The 25,154-nt window shown below is 40.6% G+C and overlaps 1 protein-coding gene across 1 annotated transcript in view; it reads left to right on the top strand.

Annotated features, from left to right (window-relative positions):
* The first annotated feature begins 232 nt into the window (after window positions 1–232).
* wnt6b (wingless-type MMTV integration site family, member 6b) overlaps window positions 233–25,154 on the top strand; it is a 29,155-nt gene continuing 4,233 nt past the window's right edge. The window contains exons 1-2 of the mRNA XM_083921533.1: window positions 233–544; window positions 13,929–14,149. Of these exons, the coding sequence (XP_083777659.1) occupies window positions 465–544; window positions 13,929–14,149 (301 nt within the window). The 5' untranslated portion in view covers window positions 233–464. The remainder of the gene's footprint in view (window positions 545–13,928; window positions 14,150–25,154) is intronic.

Genomic DNA, 25,154 nt, shown 5'->3' with positions numbered 1-25,154 from the left:
CTTCTTTCATATAATTATAATGCTGTAAGTATCCCTCACAGAGTGGCGAGACTCCGGGTGCCCTCACAACCGCTGTGGTCTGTTTCGCAGTCCCAGAGAATCCGCTTGGATTCACTTCTCGTTCCTCGCCGGGCCGTTGTGAAAGCATGTGATGTGCCCGCGACAAATAGAGCAGAACGACAATGAAGAGGTTAACCACACCTTTGAGAGCGGACATCTCTTCAGTAGCCTCTTGACCAACTTTGTTGCGCATTAAGATGCGCCCTTCAGAAGAGGAGTTGGATGAGGAACTTTTTGCGCTCTTGTTGACAGACAGTTTCCAGTGAGTTTTTTTTGCTGAGTGTACCGTCAGAAAACGAGGACCTCCTATGTATTTAAGAAACAATCCAATTCGGTGTCGACTGAGCTCGTCAGTACTTTAAACTTTCCTGGGGGAATCTCCTCGAGGAGTTGCTGCGTTCACCATGACGGTTCGTCTATCACGGATCCAACTGGCCCTGTTCTTTATCTTGCTCTGTCCGGTCAATATCATCGGACTCTGGTGGTAAGTGCTCTGTGTTTAACACGTGTTTTATGTCTCTCTGTCTCGTGTCAACCAGGGATTTGAATGATCTCACCTTGCTTAGTTTTATTCGATTTCTGCGCACAGACATGGAGCGTAATGATGTTTTCTATATTTAGCCACGGCACCAGCAGCCTACCGGCTTTTCACCTAAATACTCAGGATAGTCCGGGAACCTTCGTCTGGTCTGATGACAAATAACATCATCATATCCAAGGTTGCAATAGAAACAAACAAACTGTCGCAAGTTTACTGGATGTAAGAAATCCATATTTTTAACAGTGCTTCAAAAAAAATATAAAAACAAAAATGATTCACACTTTAGTACTTTATGTTTTCCTACAATATTTAATTAAACAAAGCTAAAGAAAATGAAAAAAAAGTCACCCACATTGAGAATACCTCACATTAAGAATACCTCTCAATGAGACAGGGAAATATGGATCCCCAGGGTGAAGGCCTAAGAGACAGAGAAACAGGGTGGTGAGAGAGGTGTCTGCTGTTCATTGCCTGCAGTAATACACGGAGGAGAGAGGACAGGGAGATCGGTGGAGGTGGTTTGTGTGCAGTGGGGGTTCAGAGTCTGGAATGTCAGGTGGCCCTCTAGGCGCAGAGGATATGTCATCATAAAACAATCCATATAGGCTCAGTTCTGCAAAGTGTGTGACAGTTGGACAGACAGACAGACAGACAGACAGACAGACGATGCAGATCTGCTGATAACATATTTTCGATCCATGTGGGTCTTTGTCTGTCTGTTTGTGTAGCACTTTCACTGTCTGTGTGCAGTATTTCATTAGACAACATCTAATATTTCTGGCTGGCTTTCCCTCTCTCTCTTTTACACACACACACACACACACACACACACACACACACACACACACACACACACACACACACACACACACACACACACACACACACACACACACACACACACACACACACTTCTGCAAAGCGGCAGCGTTTGAATGTGAAGCTTTGTGATTTTTTTTTCTCTCCCAGCGAATCCTCCCACTGTTCATTCACAGCCCAGTCAAGGTCAATGTGGGTTGTAGTGTCACAGAGGCTGCTGAAGTCTACTGAATGTCCTTGTATGACTGGCAGATGGACCAGCCACTTCAGAGGATAAGTTTCTGAGCATGAACTTTTCCATATTTCACATGTCACTTTACATGCGATCATTATAGATGTGAGGCAAATGCAGGTTACCCGCATTATTAGATACATAGAGAATTACCATTGTCCATTGTACCATTGAAAAAATTTATATTTTCTGTATGTATCTATGCTTATTTTTGAAGAAAATACCTGATCTCCATTGCCGGAGTTGAGCAGTGATGGACTCTAAGGTGCAGTACTTAGGTTTAAGCTTAGGAAAGCATGTTACCTATCTTGTGTTCTTAGGATATTTTCATTAGGACCTACATCTACACTTAGAACACCTGGACAGTTAAAAATCAGCTCTGTTCTTTTCCCATTTTTGTTAGCAAATAAAAAAAAAGTGCATCAAAGCCAACAGCTGTTAAAGATAGACATAGTCCGGTTACTCTGCCGAGTCTCAGCTCAGTAAAAGTCTGTCCTGTGGACCCCATACTCTCCATAATAAGTGTTAGTGTGTCTTCATAAAGTCTAACTAATTATTTGTTCTCTTTTACTTTACATATTATTCTGTTGAAGTCGGGCTTGAAATAGCAATCGGATATTGTCTCAAAAATGCAACATGTTGATCAAGCAAGAGAAACTCTTCCAAAGTAACACTGGGTCACTGTTTTATGATGACAAAGTTGTGTGACAAAATCAACATGCAGGCGAGTGACAGTGTGTCTATTGATGTTTAAAATGACTGAAGGTTGGTTAAGTTAATTCTTCGTCACATACACACTGACAATGCCTGAGAAGAATTTTGTCCAGACTAAAACACCAGTCCTGATTTTCAAAAATGGCTACTGGAGACACTTTTCCAAAAGCTCTGTTTTCAGGTGGGAAAATGCCTTCTCAGTGTTGATGGAGGTCAAAGTATCGACAAAGACAAGTCACTTTTAGCCAGAGGGGTGCTGGTCTGAAGCTGAACTGTGCTTTGACCCAGCTGTGGATGGAAAAAACAATGTCCCTACAGGGGTTAGTCATTTACATTGGTTAAATCTGGCAAAATAATCTACTAGGACTGAATCCTATAGAGCCCCTAAGGGGACATGGGGCACAAAAATAATTGATCGGTTAATGCACGCAGAATGCACTAGGGACGGGGGGGACATGACCCCCCTCAGATTCACAGTGACCCCCCCCCCCCCCCCCCACTTTCCCTAAATAAGGCGACGAACATCGCCGGTAAAACAGAGGATTAATGTTCCGTTAGATAGACTAATTTACATTGCAGCACGCATAATTTACATTGCAGCCCGGCGTTAAAGTTGTGCACAAAATTTTAAATTTCTGAGCTTCAAGTCAGAATTTTAATCAGAACCCCCCGTGCTCATGCAATCGGATCTCCAACTCTGAAAGTCAAATCAATCTCACCAGCCAGACATTGAAATTATGCTATCTAATTCTCACGTAAACAGTAGTTATACGTTTTGTTGTACTTTTGTGAGGCCCTGAAGTGCTGGGAGCACTCAACTTTGGGGTATGTTGTTCCGAGATCAAAGTTCCGACTTTCAGTGTAAATGGAACACACCATAAGGCACGTCTCTCACTCCTCAAGGGTCCTAAAGAGGAAATGGTAGCTGCGCCTGTGCCTGTTGTTGCGGTGATCAGACCACTGTCTACTATGACAGAGCGGGTGATTTTAATTCGATGAAGAAACAAAAAACAATCAGAGCATTTTTTTAAAAAACAAACAAACGAACAATGTAAGTAGGCTATCCTACGCCTGTTGACTTTCCCAGATGTGGCAGCTAATCGTTTTGTAATGTTGAGTAGCTAGTCTGACATTAATAAACAGCATTTGCTCTTACCTGAAGTAGGCTAAAAGTAAAATAAAAGCCTTTTTAGGCCGTAGGGGAATAGATTTAATGTTGTTTTTTAAAATATATATTTTATGAATGATGTTATTATAAAAAGCAACTTCTGTGAAATTGTGAGATTTAAAACGTTAACATTATCCTCCTGCAGGGAATTCCTGACGACAGTAAATTTGTTTGGCTGCACTATAGGGAATCCCTAATAGTACTACTTCTGTCATTTAAAATGTGAATTTCATTTACAGTAAACGTATTTTTTTATTTGTGTTAATATGCTGTTGTTTAAAACTTCTGAGTGCATACACAAATGTTAAAATAAAACAAATTTTGCATAGGGCATGCAGTTTTTGTGGGTGATTGGAATTCCAGACCACTTCATCATATATTACTAGTGTTGATCAGGTCGGCCTTCGTTTAACAATTTTCATTGTCCCATAGGCTATCACGAAAGTAACTACTTGAGCGCTAGTTAAAGCCCAAATTACACAAAAATAACTCAGCTTGGCCCCCCCCAGTTCAAAAATCTCATCTGCGCCCCTGGATCGGTTTACAATGCACTAAATAATTTTTTGTGTTTTCGTGCAAGACTTTTTTCTTTTTCAGTGTATTTCAGGGTCAGTTCGGCACCGTGAAAATAACCAAGACGATAGGATGCACACACCTGTGGGCGAGGATTATAAAATCTCATTTTGAGGTTGGCCTCAAATATAAACACATTAAATAAGCTCCTGGCAGAAAGCACAGTCTTCACATACACACAAAGACACACAGACACACACACAGACACATACACACACACACACACACACACACACACACACACACACACACACACACACACACACACACACACACACACACACACACACACACACACACACACACACACACACACACACACACACACACACACACAAACAGTGCAGCAGTCCGCTAACTTGTTGCTATCACTACCAATATTAGCTATTCTTTTAACAATGTTTTGCTGAAAAAAACGAGCATGCAGGCTGCAATTCATGTTCTGTCTGGTTTAAATTATGAGGTCTGCTAGCCATTGAAATGCTGCAGTGCTATGCCATCCATCTCAACTGGAGAATGGAGAAATGTGGAGTTATAGCCTAGCAGCCTGATGTGTGCAGACATCTGTATGGTTATACTGTAGCAGCCTGGTATTGTTTTAAGGGAATTTAATGAATGCGACCACATTGAGCAGCCGCGCGTAATGTCACTGTGCTCTGGCACGGCGCTGGCTGGTGAGTCCCTCCCGAGTCATGCTGCTTCTCCCAGCTGACACAGAGCTGAGACTAGTCTGGTTAGGCAAGACTATGCTGCTTCTTTCAAATAAAACATGCAATGAGGAGTAAAACACAGGTGATTAATTGTGAAATCTTAAGATAACTTTGTAAGAAGCTCCGACTAAGTAGCTGTTAAGATATATTCAATCTAATGTGCACATTCTACCGTACCAGGACATTCATTCCATATAAAGCGGTCGTGGTTTAACAGAATCCACACTAAGAAATCAGCTACTTTCTCATTATTCCCACTGACATACGTTGTCATCTTCTTTCACTCATTCACTTGTTTGCTAGCTCATTCCCACACTCACTCGCACAGACACACGTGTGCATGCACTTGGGCAGAGATTAACACACTCAAACACATGCACGCACGCACACACACACACATACACACACACACACACAGTGGTCGACTGTGGTGCAGCTTGGGTGAAGCCACACCTGTGGGTTGCTCCTCAGTCTGCCAGGACAATGATGCTCTCTGTTGAAAGCTGCTTGACATACCATCAATACATCTCTCTTTCTCTGTCTCGTGCTCGCTCTTCTTCAATGTCTCTGTATGTCTTTAGCCATGCTTTTCTTTTGAAGGAAAATACCTATCATACAGATAGGTTGTCGCTGAAGGAAGAGAGAGAGAGAGCTGCAGTGATAGACGGAGAGTGAGAGAGATGAAATGCGGGGAGATAGCTGTCCTTTCAGTGCCTCTGCTGATTAGAGCAGTCTAATCATTTGGCCTGAGAGCAGAGAGCACAGCTCAGAGACTCAGATGAGTGAGGAATGCCTTTGCTCTCTTATACTGGTTTTGACTGCAGTACTTAGCAGGGCCAACTTTGCCCTTTGTGCGTGTGTGTGTGTGTGTGTGTGTGTGTGTGTGTTACAGCCCCAGTTCGGCGGGCAGCCAGTCTGGAGTGTGCCACAGGCCTACAGGTGCACACACACACACTGCGATTTGTGTGTGTGTGTGTGTGTGTGTGTGTGTGTGTGTGTGTGTGTGTGTGTGTGTGTGTGTGTGTGTGTGTGTGAGTGTGTGCTTCAGCTTTCTCCTTTGCATGTTTATGTATGTGTCAGTTCAAATACATCTCCGACCAGTGGATCCTGGTTAATCTTTTTAACATGCACTCGGAGATGTACGACCACACTCATTTAGTCACGCAGTTATGGGAAAATATATGCACATACACATTCATACACACACACAACCGCCATCATCACCAGAGCAGAGTTTCATTGTAACAGATCTTATCTTGTCTATTCCACTCCTGGTCTGAAAAGCTCGATGTCTAATCAGGACCAGGGAGATGGGTACAGATAAAGATTAAATGACGATGTGGGTTTGGCATTAGGGAGAGAACTGAATTAAATGTGTGTGTGCGTGTGTGTGTGTGTGTGTGTGTGTGTGTGTGTGTGTGTGTGTGTGTGTGTGTGTGTTGTGTGTATGTGTGTTTGACTGCACTGTGGTACATGGACGCATTTTTGGGGTTTGTGCGGCATTCGTACTTTAAATATGTTCCAGTTTCAGAAATATACAGGGCAGGCCGTAAAAATGGTCCAAGAAATGCCAAAATGTCTACAATTCAGTGGAGGATAAAAAAAATGTTATCACAGTTTTTGGGTTGGCAGGAGCCAGCTTGAAACTTAAATGAAACCTTGCCAGCTAATGTAGCCCAGGGTTTCCCCAAAAAAAGTTGCTAGGCTGGGCGGCCAAGTTTCTTTTTTTGGCGGTAAGGGAGGAGTGCTGAGTTGGGCTGCTCATCACAGAATTCACCTACTGTACAGGAACTAAAAAAGGTATGCTTTCAAAAAAATGAAAAAAACTTAGCTGAGCCTTATAGTGGACTAAGGTGTTGCTGAGCAAAACGATCTAGCTTTGTCTAGCTTCGGGGCTAACTCCCTTCACTTTATTCTGCCGGTCTTGGGTCTTGAGGACTTGTAGCATTCACTGACAAATACACTCTACTGTGCACTGTTGCATTTACGACATTACTGCTAACTTAATACTCTAGCTCATACACACACTTGCACTCACTGCTGCTGTCTATGTGTGTGAAACTCCAACAAAGATAAAAATATATTTAGCCTAGCGCCAAACATAATACACATTGCACAAATACAAAGTTAGCCTAGCAATGGAAAAAGTAAGTGTCTGACAAAGTTAAGCATCGGAAAAGTTTAGCGTGGGACAAAGTTAGTGCGGGACAATGTTAGTGTGGGACAAAGTTAGCGTTAGATAAAGTTAGTGTAGGACAAAGTTAGCATTGGACAAAGTTAGCATTGGACAAAGTTAGCGTTGTCAAAGTTAGCGTTGGACAAAGTTAGCGTTGTCAAAGTTAGTGTTGGACAAAGTTAGCGTTGGACAAAGTTAGCGTTGGACAAAGTTAGCGTTGGACAAAGTCAGAGTCAGACAAAGCACTGGACAATGTTTGCGACTAGCAAGTGAAAGCAGTTGAGCACTTACCAGCTAAAGAGCTAGATATTTCCCTCAGGAGTTGGTGGCCAGACACATGACTCCAAATGGATGTTAATGTTGCTCCATGCCTGCTGGATGGACACATTTTCCATATCCATTTTATAAGGTAGGAAAAGCACCAACCTTCATATAAACCTGGCCTTCCAAGCTCTGCTCTCCTCCTCATCTAACCTGATGCCATGGGATCCATAAATACCTTTTCCCATTGACTTACATGAGGAAACATTTTTCTTTTGAGCTTACTGCAACATAATTTGTGTTAATATCAAAATTTGATCCATTCTGTCCGATAACATTTGGAACCTCTAGATGAGCCACACGATTAAATAATTGAATCCCCATTAAAGATAGTGGAGTGCTAAACCTGGAAGTAGCCAACCTGGAATTAGCCAGCCTAGCTGGCAGAAGTCTGTACTGCTCCTGTGCTATGGGCCCCTAATGTGGGAGCAGTGCTGATCTTCCAGGTAATTTCATCCACGGCAATTGAACTTTTTTGGCTTCATGCACCACTGAGCAAATTTCATAGGGATTAATGGGGCCCTGCCTCTAACGCTGTATCCACTTGTCTTTATATATCCATGGTATTTCCCTTTTCGGAGGGAAGCAGGAAGTGCATCACTGATTATCATCTATACCCATATGGAGTCAGTCAGTGTCTCTCTCTCTCTCCTTGGGCATATGGCTTGTTATTTAGGTATGACTCTTTCGTTAAAAGTCACGCATTGTCCTCTCCTCTTTGTCCTTTTCTTGACGGGGCTGGGACATTCTTCATATTTCTTTGATATTGCTGAGACCTACAAATATATATGCATTGCAACCCCTGCTTTTCATCTGTTTTCATTCTATGACAATTTCTAACTTTTGGCTGTCAGTACTGTTGGGTGTGCCACTGCACCAAGTTGTAACAACAGTACAGACTTTCTATTTTGTGGGTGAAATTGGTTTGGTGGTGTTGGTTTCCTTTTTCTCACACTTTATTGCCACTATTTCAAATTGGGTGCATAACAAATTATGTGCTGAAACCTTGTATTGAGACAAACTTAGTTGTTTTCAACTGTCTTTTACATCAGCAAAAACAACATGAACAAACATGTTTGACAGGGATTGACATGTTCCAGACTGCAGGGTCACGAAAATAGGAAAGCAATTATTAAGGGAACAGACCCTCTCACACTGTCCTCGCAGGGACGCTGGCTGGGTGCTGAATTTGTTCATATCTATTTTACATCTTCTTTGTTTGGGATGCCTGACAAATAATACATGTTTTGACGTTCAACTCAATTTCTTTATCACTTTATCATAGCTTTATCTCTTTGTATCTCAGTCTTATCTTAACTCTGAACTACCATCTCTTCCTATCTCTAGACACCCTCTCTTTAGTTGCCTCTCTTTGACCCTTTTTCTTTTTCTCTCTCACACTGGCTTCTCAGACTAGCGCTTGTCGTGACTGTCTTCGTCTCCAGCATACTTGAGGGATTAAGGAGGGATGAAATTCACTCATTCGTGGGCGGAGAAAAAAAAAAAAAGAAGGGCTCCGTACAGTACAGCACTTTATCTATGGTGCCGTGAGATCCTTAATGAAACCTGAGGTCGCCCTGAGCACAAGTGTTTAATCTCTGATTGACCCACCTCTGGGCTCAAAAAACACTGAATAAGGCATATATGTCTAAGAAACATCCAAGGAACAACCGTAAAAACATCACTGATGTGAACTTAATTACATTTTCTAGGCAATATGAACAACCATAAGGTAAAGGTTTGGAGTGGACCTGCTGTTAACTTGAGCAGGCAGCAGCACGGACAGTCCTGCTATCAGTGCTTTTGATTTGGGTATTTTTGTTGTTTTGTCTCATTCTATCTCTCACTCTATGACCCCGATCTCTGTTTTGAGACTTTATCATCATGAAGAGCTGTTCATGCAAGACAGACAGTGTTTCCTTAAAGCCCATGATAATGTCAGTGACAACATGTCCTAGATGGTTTTGCAGTTATCTGTATCATAAATGACAGTGGCACTTTGCATGAAGAGGATCTAATTACTGTTTGGCTTTGTAGTTCTTTCTCCAAGTGTGCTTTTATCTCTGTGCACAGTAGCGCTTGGATATATGTTCCTGCCGGTACAGTGTATTTGCTGGATTTTTGCAGGATTTTTTGAGCAAACTTGAATCTGAGGGTTACTTTCATCTTTATATGATGTAGTAGATAGTACTTTTATCTTCATTGCACTTGTTTCTAGTGTTATCACTCTATTAAATGGACGTTATCTGTGGTTGTCAACCTCATATCTAATGGGTTAGAAAGGGCCTCCTACACCTTGGGTTCCGAAGGCCGTTATCATCTATAGTGTTCTCTTAGCTTAGTCAGGACCCCTCTGCATCACTTTTGAACACTCTGGGCATCCCTTTGTGAATGCAAACAAAACCTTACTTGGTTAGGTGAGTCCACAAAACTTCTTGGTTATGTTTGGTAAAAGATTGTGGTTGGGGATAAGATACTTACGTTCAAAGCGTTAGTTAAAAACATTATATAAGGAACATTGCGTAAGAAAGTTAACATATGTAGCCTATGTGATTTAATGGAAAGTCAGATTAGAACTTTAGTTTCACATGGGACAGGGACACCTGTGTTAGTTTGACCCATCTATCAGCCCAACCCTCCTCCTTACCCAGAGTCTCACTCTTTTACTACTTCCTACCATGTTGCTTTTCATACTACAGTACCTCATCTCACAGTGCCACTCTTGAGCAGTTGCTCTAAGCATATAACATTGATGTGGATGGGTGATCCAGCTTACCAATAGATGATAATGGCCTACTGAGGAGGTCGAGTAGGGTCGCCTCATATCTTTTGTAGTGAGAACAACTGATAATGCTCATTCAATCTGCTGATAACATTCAAAGCAGGTGTTCATTGAGCCTACAGAAGGCAGCACACACTTAGTTTACTGTCCAGTGTGCAGACACATCTTCCTAAGCTACCCTAGCTCTGATCATTTAAAAAAAAAACCAACTAGTCAAATTTTTCCCATGTCCTATTCAACCTCGCAGGGGATTCACACTCTCCAAACAAGGGCAAGAATGTTGGGTGCTTACTGTCATCTTATTGTCCGATTATTGCACCCCATCTTTGGGTATATCGCCAGCAATGTGCTATTCCACCTCAGTTCACTCCACTTTCCGATTCAGATTGCATTTCCATTCTCCTCCCATCATTCCCCCATTTCTAAACTTGTACTGGAGACAGTCCGGTGGGGATTATCAAAATAGCCTTCAACTAAAATGAAGAGATGATTTCAGTCAACTGTGTTTAAAGGGTTTTACTATTTTATTTTGTACCTATCTTCCATATTCACTTTATTTATATTCTATTTTGTTATTGTAAAAAGGTCAGTTACAAAATTAGCCTCCAACCAGTTTGAGTACTGCTATTGCTTGTTTCCTTTCTCCATTGTTTCTAGTATCCACTTGCAACTATTGTGCAGCTGCTCAGTCTTTGGAAGATAACTGTTAATTATGTTGTATGATATGGTACTTAAGAAGATATGGCAAAATGTGAATTCATATTGTTTATTTGTTAGAGTTTGGGAGAAAAAAGAGAAGATTACACAGATGCATGATGAGATAAATCCATAATAGATATTACTACTACACAGTATACAAACGGCAGGACTAATCTGCAGTGCAGAGAAAGAAAACAAATAAATGAATGTTTAGTACACAAAAAGTGTGGTTTTAAATTTAGTTTTGCATCTGATCTCCTACCAGAAGCTATCTGTTTTTATCAGTTTCTCCAGTCCACTGCAGTATTTTGCATTTTGTGCAAAAGGTGATCATAAGGAACCTTTTCTCCCGTTGTCAAAGCCCTCTAACTGTGTCTGTCTTTTGCTTTTAGGACTCCATCGAAACCTCATCCAGTACATTCACTAGTTTTACAACTCTACACCTCCCATTGTAAAAAACCAGGCTGGCTATTGTGAGCTGCTGACAGAGCTGTCTTCACAGCACTGTCCCTGGCACATGCACGCACACAGGCACAAACAAGTACAATATATTTCTCTCCCGTCCATAAAACTTTACCCATAGTGTATATACTGTAGATACGATTGCATGTAACTCTCTCTCTGTCACACACATAAACACACACACACACACACACACACACACACACACACACACACACACACACACACACACACACACACACACACACACACACACACACACACACACCTGATGACAGTGGGTATATACGTAAATGTGGTTGTTTAAAGGGAGTGTGCGTTGCTAAGTATTGTACCTGTACCTGCTAATTAACACATACAGACTGTCTGTGTGATTGCATTATTTCAGTGACTACCACACACACACACACACACACACACACACGCTCCAGCACACATTGTACACACAGAACACCTGCATTGAAAATACAGCATTGTTTCCATAGAAATTGTGTCAATACACTCATAGAAGGAATGCAGCAGTGGGTGTCCCTTGAGTATGCATACAGATATGTGTGTGTGTGTGTGTGTGTGTGTGTGTGTGTGTGTGTGTGTGTGTGTGTGTATGTGTGTGTGTGTGTGTGTGTGTGTGTGTGTGTGTGTGTGTGTGTTTGTGTGTGTGTGTGTGTGTGTGTGTGTGTGTGTGTGTGTGTTTGTGTGTGTGTGTGTGTGTGTGTGTGTGTGTGTGTGTGTGTGTGTGTGTGTGTGTGTGTGTGTGTGTGTGTGTGTGTGTGTGTGTGCGTGTGTGTTTGTGTGTATGTGTGTGTGTGTGTGTGTGGGTGCAGACATTTCTTGCATGCTCTAATGCGTGCATTTGTGCATGTATGCCTAGGTGCCAATGCACTTATGATCTTCAACTAAAAATTCCACAATATACTGCAGATATCCTGGCTCTTACTGTAGCATTAGGTACATTTACTCCCTCTTATCTTCAGACAAGTTGAATTATTAGAATAGATTACAAGGAAACCATAACTGTAATCCATCTTTTCCTCCATTATCACATGTTTAAGTCCCTGTGGATAACAGTATTTGGGCAGTTTTCCACAGGATCTTCCATTCCATGATGATATTGGCTGAGGCTGACATAAGATTCCCTGTAAATAGTCATTCAATCACGTCTGTCATCTAAATAGCTTTATTAAAATGAAATAGGTTTTCGAAACCTCCAAAAAGGAATGAGTGTGCAAGGATGAATATGCATGCATGTGTATGTGTATATGTGTGTGTGTGTGTGTGTGTGATTGTGTGTGTGTGTATGTGTGTGTGTGTGTGTGTGTGTGTGTGTGTGTGTGTGTGTGTGTGTGTGTGTGTGTGTGTGTGTGTGTGTTTGTGTGTGCGCAAATGTCTTGCTCGGCATCAGACCGCCAGGAGAGGGGATTGGGGAGAGTGTTTGTTCGGCTTCTTAAAACAAACTCTCGAAGCAGATGAATGATATCAGGCGGTGCGATTAACAGGGACAAGGCTGAATGAAAACCTATGAGGTAGTCTTTTGCTCACCCTCGCTCTTTTGCCCTGCCTCTTTCTGTCATGCATATACCCTCCTGACTCCTATTTCATGGTAAAACTTGAAGTTATGGATCACATCTGCTGAGATTCAGTGACTCAAAGTCAACTGGAGAAGAGTCGAGAGAGATGAAGTAAATGTAAGGGGGGATGTGAGGAAACAGGAATTGAGTGAACATAAAGTTAACAACATAGAGGGGGTGAGTGAGGGAAAGCAAATGAAAGGAGTGGAGGAAAAGAATGGAAATAAAGTCATATCACAAAGCCACTTTCCTGTACTGAAGTGGCCACGGCTGCTGGCACTGTTTCGAAGTAGCAGAGCCAAGCCCCTCTTTCCCATTAAGAGTTAGAATAAACAATTTATCTTTATTATATACACTCATCTGTCAAAGCTTTTGAGGAGGTCCAAGGTCCATATCCATCAAACGCAAAATGTATGTATCTATACTTTAATGTTTTAAATATTTGCTCTACATGAGGCATGCTTGAATTATTTTTTGCCACACAGTTAAAACATTCATTTTTTTTGTTCTTTTTAGTAACATAATATGTAAATCTTTCCATTTAGATGGGTAATCTGGGAATTGTTTTCGCAGCACTGATTCAAGGGATATATGTGGTTTATGCGGTGAAGTTCTTAACTGCTACAAAATCTCCAGAGAGGCTGTATCATCAAGAAATCTAGAAAGTCTGCCTTCTGGTTTACCAAAATCAACTTAGCATTAAGATCAACTGTAAACGGCCTGTCTGTTAAGAGACTTCCAACTGTTTCACTGCCAACTTTTTGAGGACCACACAGTTCTCTCAAGTGCAGTCCAAAAGCAAAATACAGACTTGTGAATCTGACGTCAGAGCTGAGATGCCTCTGGGAAACTCTGTGTTTTGTTGTCTCCCACATGCCCATTCAAAAAGCAAATTGTCACCACAGCTGAGAAGTCGCTGGTAGAGTTGGCAGGCTTAGCAGAAAGAACTTTGCTTGCATTTGGGTTGTGGCTGCTGATGAGGCTACCCACACTGTTTACTTTGTGATTAAGTTAACAGGTGTTGCTCAAAAGTGGGAACTTGCAATTGTTATTATGTTATTGAGAGGTTGTTCTCTTCTCTAACATTGTTTAAACTTTTATAGGGCGGTGGGCAGTCCGCTGGTGATGGACCCCAACAGCATTTGCAGGAAGGCGAAGCGTCTGGCAGGGAAGCAGGCTGAACTGTGCCAGACTCAGCCAGAGATTGTTAGTGAGGTGGCAAAAGGAGCCAGGCTTGGCGTCAGGGAGTGCCAGTACCAGTTCAGGTACCGCAGATGGAACTGCACTAGCCACAACAAGTACTTTGGCAAAATACTGCAGCAAGGTGAGTGAAGGAGGAATGTGTTTTGCTTGTTGATCACTCCCTTTGTCTCTCTTTTCCCCCTATTATGTAGTATGAGTGCCATTTAAACCTACTTCAAGCAACAGTTTGACACATATATGCTTTATTGCTTCTTTCCATAGTTAGATGTAAAGATCAAACCTCTCATTAATCTGTCTATTCAATATGAAGCTCAGCCAGAAGCTTAGCTGAGCGTAGACCGAAGGGAAGGGGAAACAGCTAGCCTTGCTTACAAGCACTCTAAAGCTCACTAACACATTATTTATTGTTTATCTAATCCGCACAAACAAGTAAATGTAAAAACAGCAATTTGTCTCAAGACATCCTTTAGCCTCTTTATGATTAAACTGCTTGACCACAGCACAGTGAGATGACATAGTTGTTGTATAAAGTGACACGGTAAGGAGACTGCTGTTTGTGTCCCATGTCACTTTACGTAACTGACACTCTGCTCCAATAGAACAACATAAATCATCCGGTTTATAAAAAACTTCTCGACGTGCACCTAAAGCCTGTTGTTTGTTTTGCAAAAATCGACCGCACCAGTATTATCCGGTCCACTCAGCAATATTAAACGCCTCAAACTAGGCATACGCTGACATTAGCAATTGCTATCTATGAGTAAGTTAGCCAGCCTACGTCTGTGCAGCGTGCACTCCATGCCGTTTATCTATGACAGAAGAGACGGACGTGTTCACAGGAATCTGCGCACTGATGAGCACTCGATGGGAGGGAGCGGAGGTGCTCGATGGTAGTGGAGGAGGGGCGTGAGAGTTCAACATTCAAAATTTGACTGAGTCAACTCGATCTGCCAGACTTGCCAACTTAGACTTAGACTAGACTTAGACTTATCTTTATTGATCCCTTTGGGATGAGTCCCGTAAGGAAATTTAATTGATTTTTAACTTCACGTACGTAAGTTAGATATGAAACCTAACTAAGTAGTTTTGGTACTAGCTGGATGCTGTTTCCCCTTGTTTTCAGTATTTTTGCTAAACTAAGCTAAGCTAAACTAAGCTAAGCTAAGCGAGGCTTACTGTGCCCTGGCTCTGTAGCCTTGTAATGAATGGACATACATGAGAGTGTTATCAATCTTCTCACCTAGTTCTTGGTACAAAGTCCCAAGTGTATTTTCCATAAATATTGAACTATTTCTTTAACCTAAGCAGAACCTTTATGAGTAATTTGTAATTTATTTTAACATTGTTATAAACTCACAAAAAGCATCAGCATCAGTCAAATAATTGTAAACAGGTCATACATATACAAGTTGTTTGGATTTGTTCAGCCACTTGTTAAAAAATTAAAACACTTGCATGTAACTCAGTACTATGGATTTTTGCACCTTGACCTAGACTTGTGATGGGGAATTCCCATAATCATCTTTGTGGCTCTCTCCATCAGTCCTTCCAAAAGCCTTTTTTTCAGAGTTTTTAGGAAAAAAAAACATAAAAAATATTGTCATGTCCCATAATTCATCCTTGAGTACCTCAAGATCTGAACCCATGACCTCCCAACCGCAGCTGACGGCCTTACATCAACTTGAGGTTAGACCCTGTCTGATGCCACTCCAACAGACAAGGGCAGCTGTTGTATTACACACCAGACATATTCACACTTGACTGACTCTCCTCTTCATCAGATTGGGCACGCTTGAAATGATCAGCTAAAATTGCCTTTTTCTCTTAACATCTCTCTTTAGATCTCTTAACATCTTCCTTCAGCTCTTTGAAGTCTATAATATAACTGATGTTGGGTCACCACTGGGTCTTCTCCAATTACTGTGTTGGTTTTTCTCTTGTATCATTAGATTCATAGAGAGCTGCTTGTCCCTTTTTTGACAGGTACTACAGAGAGCCTTTATTCCTGTGTTTAGTCAACAAACAGGGAATAACCAATATTAATATACAACGAAAAATGTGTCAAGCATGTTATTAAACCCATTTTGGCTCTCATTGCTGGAAGATGTGCATGCTGAAGTTTTGTGCTCGCCTATCACTAACGTCTGCGAAATGACATTTTAATCATATTAATTTTTCATGCCACAGTCAATACTGAATTGGTATTATCAGTCTTCTGGACTTTTTACATCAAAGCTGCATAGTGTTCTCATTTTGTAAAACTACTTCAGTAAGTAATTTATTCTTAAAATGCTGTTTGACACTGATATACACTTTGACATGATCCTGTACTGGAAAAAAAAAGTTGACAGCTGTACATGTGTGTACACATTTAACATTAAAGTGTAAGGTGTAAACTTATCCTGTCCCTGAGACAAAGCCAGAATAGTGACATTTTATATTACTGGTCTAAAATGCTTATTTTCAGGTTTTGGTCTTTTAATGTTAAAAACGCATTTTTCTCATACACGCTGTCTGTCTGTCTGTCTGTCTGTCTAAGATACCTGTATGCATCCTCTGTCTAAAATGTCCGTTTTAGCATCTGTCTCTTTAAGCAGTATGGGACTACGGGCTGTGTGCATTTCTCTGTGGTTTGAACATCTTGATATTTTCACGGTATTTATATAGACCCTTGATATGCTTTATGAGAATAAAAAAAGACATGGAAATCTCTTGTTATACAATATGGGATCTTCTCAGAAATATAGCATGTTTAAAAAAAAAAAGTCCTGTTCCCTGCTATCAAAATAGAAGCCTTCCGAGACAGAACTTTGCACTGTTACAGTCAGTCTATACCTTGGGAGAAGATTGGTATCATTTGTAAAGATAGAGTTATATAAAATGGCACCCTGTTGTGTGTGTCTATCCTGTTCCAAACTTAGTTGTGTTGTATGTTGCATTCAGGAAGGAGATAACTGTCTGCAATAATTTACTATAGTTTTTATAACAAGAAAGCAAAGGTAGTGAAAAATCACTCTCAGTTGTGTTTAACTGTAAATGATAAGATAAAACCCTTGTATGGTATTCGCGGCACGGTGGAGTGGCGGCTAGCACTGTCGCCTCACAGCAAGAGGGTTCCTGGTTTGACTGAGGCCCTTCTGTGTGGAGTTTGCATGTTCTCCCTGTGTCTGCGTAGTTTTTCTCCGGGTTCTCCGGCTTCCTCCCACAATCCAAAGATATGCACTTGTTAGGTTAATTGGTGACTCTAAATTGCCCTTAGGTGTGAATGTGTGTGTGTATGGCTGTCTGTCCCTGTTTGTCTCTATGTGCCCTGTGATAAACTGGCGTCCTGTCTAGGTTGTACCCCACCTCACGCCCAATGTCAGCTGGGATCGGCTACAGCCCCCCCGAGACCCCGACAGGGACAAGCGGTTGAAGATAGATGGATGGATGGATGGATGGATGTATGGTATTCTTGTTAAATTGACCTGCTTCAAGATTTTGCAAGAAGAAACATGGTACAAGTTTACATGTTTTTGTGATAAACATATACAAAGGAAAAAAATAAATAATGGAGCACACATGCTTCTATACCCTACACATTTACATCCTTCATATGGTCTTCTGGTCAGTTTGACCCAAATACACAGAGGCACACACAACAATGCGCACACACTCACAAACACACACACACACACACACACACACACACACAAACACACACACACACACACACACACACACACACACACACACACACACACACACACACACACACACACACACACACACACACACAAAGATAATGTGGCATTTTTATAATGTAAGCACAGAGAAGCGGTTTGCTCTCACTGTCATGTGTCCACCTCCACGACCACCACGACAAAAAAACAATCACACTATCATTGTTAATTGTGTTCTAGTAGAGACTGCTTGCATTTGATAAACATATATGTTATCTCTATTGTCAATAAATCCCGGGTTAATTTGCCATGAGGGATACAAGAGGGTCACAAAAGTGAAGACTATACATGGGTTAAATCCCACACTAAGCTAATTAACATGAAGCCACTCAAAATGCAAAATATTTCTTGAAAGCACCCTCTCTCTAAACCACACAGGATACATTTTCACTCAGGAAATATCGTGGAACATTCAGATTCATAATAACATGTCACATTAAAAGACACTAGCCACCCACGTGAGCACAAGTTGGTCTCACACCATCAGAATAGTGACATTATTTGTCAGTAACTGTAGCTGAACCTGACTATGTTTATTTTTCCTTTGTCGCAATTGACAGTCAGTGCTGCAAGGGTCTCTGACAGGAATAGAAATAAGAGAAAAAGAATAAAGGCTCAAAGATACATTGAGACAGAGAGGAAGAGAGAGGGAAAGGAGACAAGAATCTACCAGTAGAAGACAGACTTTCCATTAATCATAAATTCCTGCCTGTCTATAAGGGAGGCCAAAGTGCTCCTCTGTTTTGAAGCCTTTGTCTTCAATTATCTGGATCTGCTGTTAATGGCTGTTTATCATGAACTATAGCAGTAAATGTCAAAATAAAAGTTCCTGTGGATTTACCCTAAGTGGTTTATTTAACCTCACTGACCTCTATTCAGATTTGATGTGATAATACTTATTTTAATTACATAACATTTTCTTTGTAGAGGAATGAGACAGCCCCAGTGAAAACATGTGCAGCTTTCAGTCCATTCATCTGTTTGTCCATAGGGCTGTTGTGCATGAGCTTACTGTGGGCTTTTTTGTCTGCCCCCCCGGATCCCACTGATTTCTTTAGTTACATTTTTTTTTCAAAATCAACACACAGTGGCTCTAAAGGTGGAGGTTTTCCTCAGACTATTAGTGGATTGCATGCCTTATAGCTGTAGAATACCTGTCACTCCCATCCAGTGTAACATAACTCTGTTCCTTTTGGCAGTAACTAGTAACCTACTAAAAATTTAATAACTAAATTACTGTTACTGAATGGTTCATTACTGCCTTGTTATCTGCACTTTTCTGTTGGGGTTATAACAGTACAGCTTGGTTTGGGAGCACAACCAAGCTGACTGAAACATCCTCTTCTACTTCCCACTTCACAAAAATATCTCCGGGCTATCTTCACCCACTACTCAAACACCTACAGCTTGCAGCGCTTGTGCCGTGCGGTGTGTTCATTAGCTAACCTTCCTCAGTAATGGGGTGTGCTTTGCGATGTGTTAAAGGGCGGCATGGCTGCTCTGTGTCAACATGTGTGTCTGACTGTAAAGCTTGTCAGTGAAGTGATGAGATAAGTTGAAGGGATTTTGTACTGATAATATCTGCATGTGTGTGTGCGCATGTGTATGTATTCATTCATTCTAATGTTTTAGATGATGAACATGATATTGCATACATCACATCTCCAGCTGTATGCCTGGAATAACACACAAACAGCATGTGGCATCTTGCAAATGTCTACTGTTGGACTTTGCATGAAGCCACTTGAAAAGAGAAAGAGGCTGAGGGGGAGAGATGTGGAAACGTGTTTGTGTGTGTGTGTGTGTGTGTGTGTGTGTGTGTGTGTGTGTGTGTGTGTTCATATAATAGGGGCTTCCGTTGATTTCACAACATTACTGAAACCCTGCCACCTTTATTACAACAAGTGAATGAATGAATGAACATGTCGACACAAGGATGTTAACTTATTTTGTGTCGGAATTGAAGTGTTCTGTCCTCTGGACATGAACCTTTCACGTACACTCAACTTCAAAACAAGGTCATATTTCTGTTTTTTTCATTCATTGGTAGTTATTCTCTTTTCCTTGATCTCTGCCATTTTTAGATAACACACTAACCCCGGAGCTGTCATGACTGGCAGGATGAGCCAGCCAGCACACATTGATGCTAGTAATCACATAAGGGATGCTGCAGCTCTTTGAAAGTCATTATACATCACAGGATGTGTGAGTGGCAGGCTTGGGCAGTATCTTTTTTCTCATACCCTCTTAACATTTCATCGGGGTACACGGTACACAAATATATTAAACATAACATAACAAAAACATTTACACTGAAATGAGAATACCTGGTCCACATTTAAGGTCAGTCCACTTTAAGTTAGCGACATGGGAACTTGGCACACACACTCTTTTTCTCTCTCGACTGCACACTCGCTAATGTCATGTGTGGCATGTACTCAGTTATTCCTTAAAAGTGTTTGCTACTTGTATAACATGTTTAGGTTTAAAAAACATCTTAAAAATCAGCCTGATCACAAGATGTATACATTAATGCAAACCACAGAAGCATTTATATGAAACACATTTGGATCCCAGCTGACTCTCCTGTAAAACCAGGCGATGTAGTATGACGAGCCCCAAACTTAGAGAGGATTTCGGGATGGATGGTTGGGTCATAAACCCATGGGAATTTCACCCTGGAGACCGCAGTTTGTGTTGCCTACAACTAAATTATAGCATGGCTGTCCCCTCGTAGTCGATAAGTCAAATGTCAACGTCAAAAAGTGACTGGAGTCCATATGAGACAATAGGGAATGATAACGGGTTGCAGTGATTCAGAAACAGAGTTGAGTTTCAGCGTATTCGTGGTCTGGAGAAATGTACAATTGTTTTTATTCATTTTGATATACATTGTACTATAGAGACAGGATTGTAAAAATTTCATTTAAAAAAATCTCAGAACCTTTAAATCTTCATATCAGTTTAACAGAAAGAGTAGAGTCTGTATACTTGACAGTACTGAAAATCCTTCCTATAATATTTCTAAATACTAGAAATACTGTTGACACCACCCAAGCATAGTTTGTGTTGTACTGTTGTAGAATAAACAAGGACTCTTGCTCTGGGCTGTACTGCGGTTGCATAGAAGAGACAGGTATACACAGGACGTAGTCTCTGTGACATCATCCCTATGTTTCCATTGTCATGAATAGGGCATTTAGCTATAAAAGCCAAGGTTTTAAAAATGTTTATCTGTGCTGTAAAGTTGTACATTGTAACATGGGGGGTCTATGTGGAATGACTGACTTACTTTTGGAGCAAGCCTCAAGTAGGCACTTGATGAAATGCATTTTTTAGCACATCCGTGTTGTCTTCATCTTTCAGCCCCAGAGGTTGCAGTTTGATTACAATAAGCACTTAGTTAATGTTTTTTTTTAATTATGGTTACAATAAAGAACACATGGTTAATGTTAGGGAACAATCACCGCAATGCTTTATTTAATTGTTCCCAACAATTGTTCCCAACAGTAAGAAATGGGTTACAGCAATCTCCCTACCTCCTATCTACATGGAACGTTGTCGGTTTATAATGATGTCACTTGACTTCCTGCATTTCTCCCATTAAATTACCAAGGCCACTAAAAGGCTTTTTTGCCACTTGAGGGTAAACAGATGTTTTGGGGTGCCTGCAAAAGACTGATGCTGTTGTTTTCCTGGTAGGCCAGTCTCAAGATGGATGGATGAACTGGTGAAATACCTCTGCCTGTAAGTCTCACTCCAAGGACTGCAGTCTTTAGGTTACCAAATAACTGTTATGTCCATATTATGTCAGAAGGTCTGCACCTATCTGCTCTAATTTTAATTGCAGTTCATTGGTAAGGTTAGACAAGTGTAATTTATTCTTCTTCTTTAATTTTTCTTGTACTGTTCACTTATCTTGTATGAATTTCCACTTTTACCTTTTCTTAACTAATTGTTAATTAGCTTACAGTGTCTTTAAATTTCGAGATGGTCTAATATCACAGCGTATCTAATATGCTGGTGCTCACAGTGAGCCCCAGACACATCAGACATCTTCTTCCAAAGACTTTCTGGCAGACTAGATACTGCAGGATGCATTTTAGAACAGATAAATCTAAGAATCAACACCTTTCCCCATAAGATAGCACTTTTTTTTGTTTATTAAACTATGCTCATCTAGACTGCAAGATGGTTTTATATTGAAGTACTTTCGACTATAACATAACATTGCCTGAAAGCCAGAGTATTAGAATAATATGTGCTAATTCCTGCAGAAGGATCTTCTGGAATTAGAAGCAGACGTAGACAGGCCCAGACACCCGCCGTGGCAGAGAATTTGCTTGGAATTCATGTCTCCGAGGAAAATATGAAACAGGGTGCCTCAAATAAGCAGATTTTTGATAGCTTCTTTTACGCATGACAATACTTCTCTCTCTGTATTTTATCTCTCTGTCTTTTAAATTTCCTCTTACTCACAGTTGTTTGACTTTCTCTGTCTATCTCCGTCTGTTTCTAGTTGGATGATATTTTGCTCCAGGTTACCGATACTTAGTTTTGTTTTTTTTAATAAACCAGAATAATAATTTCAGTCAAAATTAAGTCAAGTACTTTTGTGCTTGACTTAAATGTGTATCAATATGACATTTCCTTCATGTAGATGTCCTGTACTGAATCACTGAATGTGTTTCACCAGTGCATCTGAGGACATCTGGACAGGCTCTCATCTTCTTTGGACACAGCTCATGTTGCTATCACCATATTGTACTAATATTGAGTTGTATGCTGCTGGTGTTTCATACACGTGTCTCTAAATAAATCCAGGAAGTTTTTTGAGATGACACATCTTGATCCGAGTATGTTGCTGCTCCTGTAAATCTCAGTCTTTTTCAGGACAAGGTGTGGTCTTAACTGAGCTACAAGAAAGGTACACAGCTCACAAACAGTTGCAGAAATGTTCTATATGCAAACACCACCATGCATATGTGAATTAACACACAAATACAATTACGTAAGTGATTTACTTAATATCACAAAACGTAAACCTTTAAAAATCCACAGGACTTAACGAGTTCATTTAACGAGCATTACAATAAGACACAAAACATCTGACAAGCTGAGTATTTGTGAAATGTCATAAATGCTTTAAATCTACATAAAATAATGCTTTTCACCCATACACACACACACACACACACATACATACACACACACACACACACACACACACACACACACACATGCACACAAATTTACCTAATTTGCCTGCCTTGGAGACAACTCTGGGTGTTGGGGTGTACAGCTGGTATTGATATCACAGCGTTCTGGGGTGTGCAGGTCTCGTCGCACGCCACCCATTCTGCGTGTGTGTTACCATTCCTAATGAATCCCATTCACTGAATCATGCGATACAGAGTTGGCAGCGTTGATGGTGGTGACTGCACGCTCACCGCCTTACAGCTCTTAGAAATAAAAATCCATCGCTTAGTTTCTGCACACACAGACAATCACACACACACACACACACACACACACACACACACACACACACACACACACACACACACACACACACACAGTGAAAAAAATGATGTCCAGTACAAAGCCACTGCTTGTTTGTTTGCAAAATGTACACACTCCTATAGTCAACAAATCCTATAAATGGTCCAAAATTCAGCAAAGTTGTCTCAGTACTGGTGCACTCAAGGTTATTAGATTTGTCAAACTGTAATACAGATCTTCTAAGAAGAAAGATAACTGAGACAGGTTTTCAAAACCAGCGTATTAACAGTAACATAGTAGAATTTTAAAAGTCACTGGACAAAGAGGACAAATAATGCACAAGATATTCTCTTATTTCAGCCCAGTAGATCTCTGAGATTCTTTCATAGCTGCAATAACTGAGGATAAAGATGTGTTGCGCTGAGGATAGAATGCTGAAGCCACTGTCGAGGACAGACGATCAATTTGCAGTTGTAGTTGGACATGCTTTCATCCATGAGTGTTAAGCTCTGCACCCAGAATAAACCAGCAGCTGTGGTGTATATGAGTGTGCATGAGAGAGGGAGAAATAGACATCCTCTCAGCAACACAAATCCAAAGATGTATGAGAGAGTAGTAATGGAGCAGGATTGAGCTAAAGATGCTTTTATCCTGTTCCATGGAGCTGTGATATTGATTGACTGAATGGAGAGGGATGGAAACTAGCTTCTTTCACTTGTAGGGCTTTTTCTTTTCCCCAGTTGTTGTCCTGTGATTGGTTATGAGTATGATCAACAGATGTCAAAATGTGGTGTGTGTTAGGGAGGAATTTTTTGTGATGCCAATGAAGAAGACGAAGTACCAGAGCCCTGTATGTCTTATGCTGAAGGAGTTTATTATACTTGAGAACAAAAGAGTGGTCAACACAAAGTAGTGCGTGAAGTCACCTCAATTCTAAGACTCAAACAGCAACGCTCAGATTCTTATACTAGAAAGGTGGACCGAGACAGCGAAAGGGAGATGTGTAAACATCCAATTGACTATAGTGCATAAACGTGAAGATTAAGGATTTACAGGAAATGCAAAATGTTACCCAGTGATGGTGAGCGTTATCATCTAACTCTAAGCTGTGTCTGCAACCTGCCAGAGAGTGAGAGAGAAGACGCCAATAGAAATTATGGCTTTGGTGTGTTCCTCCGAGAGTCTAAGGCAGATTAACTGACCTCAGCAGTAATCTAAAGAAAGTCCTGTAATTATAGCTCTCCACTATAATACAGAGGGATTGACCATTACCTTACACAAGAATGTCTAGGGAAATGAAGTTATTATCTAAAAGTGTGGTGAATGTGTAGGTTTTTATCAAGTCCATGTCATGTCAATGTGTCATAGTGGAAATGCTCAAAGTGCTGCCAATTTTCAACATCCTGTTTAATTTTTGTTTCAAATGTATACCATTACTTAAAGGGATAGTTTTGGGCATATGTTGATTTTCTTTTTTAGCTAGCTAACAGCTGATTAGCTTAGCTTGCAAGTTACAACACTGTTTTGAATGTATGATGATGTGTTGATGGTGTACCTGTCTACATGTAGGTTTTAAATTATTCCTTTACACTGTGGTGAAGACACAACAGATTTTTTTTACTTCAGATATCAGTATATTCTGCATTTCCAGGGCTTCTGTGTAGAGCCAGAACATATAACAATATTGGCCTAGTATAGTCATATTGGCAGCTATCTGTAATTTTATTCTTTATTTAAATGGTAAAGTGAATGGTTATTTAGCTAATTGATATGTCTTTATTCTTTATTTTCTCTCTTTATTTCTAGAATGGGTACACAATGTAATGCATTATATATACTATAATGTAAAACAATGTTAAATATTCTTTAATAACATTATTTGTTTAAGAAAGCAGCCTAAAT

Source organism: Echiichthys vipera, assembly GCF_963691815.1.
Source record: "Echiichthys vipera genome assembly, chromosome: 10".
Taxonomy (NCBI): Eukaryota; Metazoa; Chordata; class Actinopteri; order Perciformes; family Trachinidae; genus Echiichthys; species Echiichthys vipera.
Note: the sequence above shows the minus strand (reverse complement) of the source record. Positions and strands in the feature narration are given on the sequence as shown.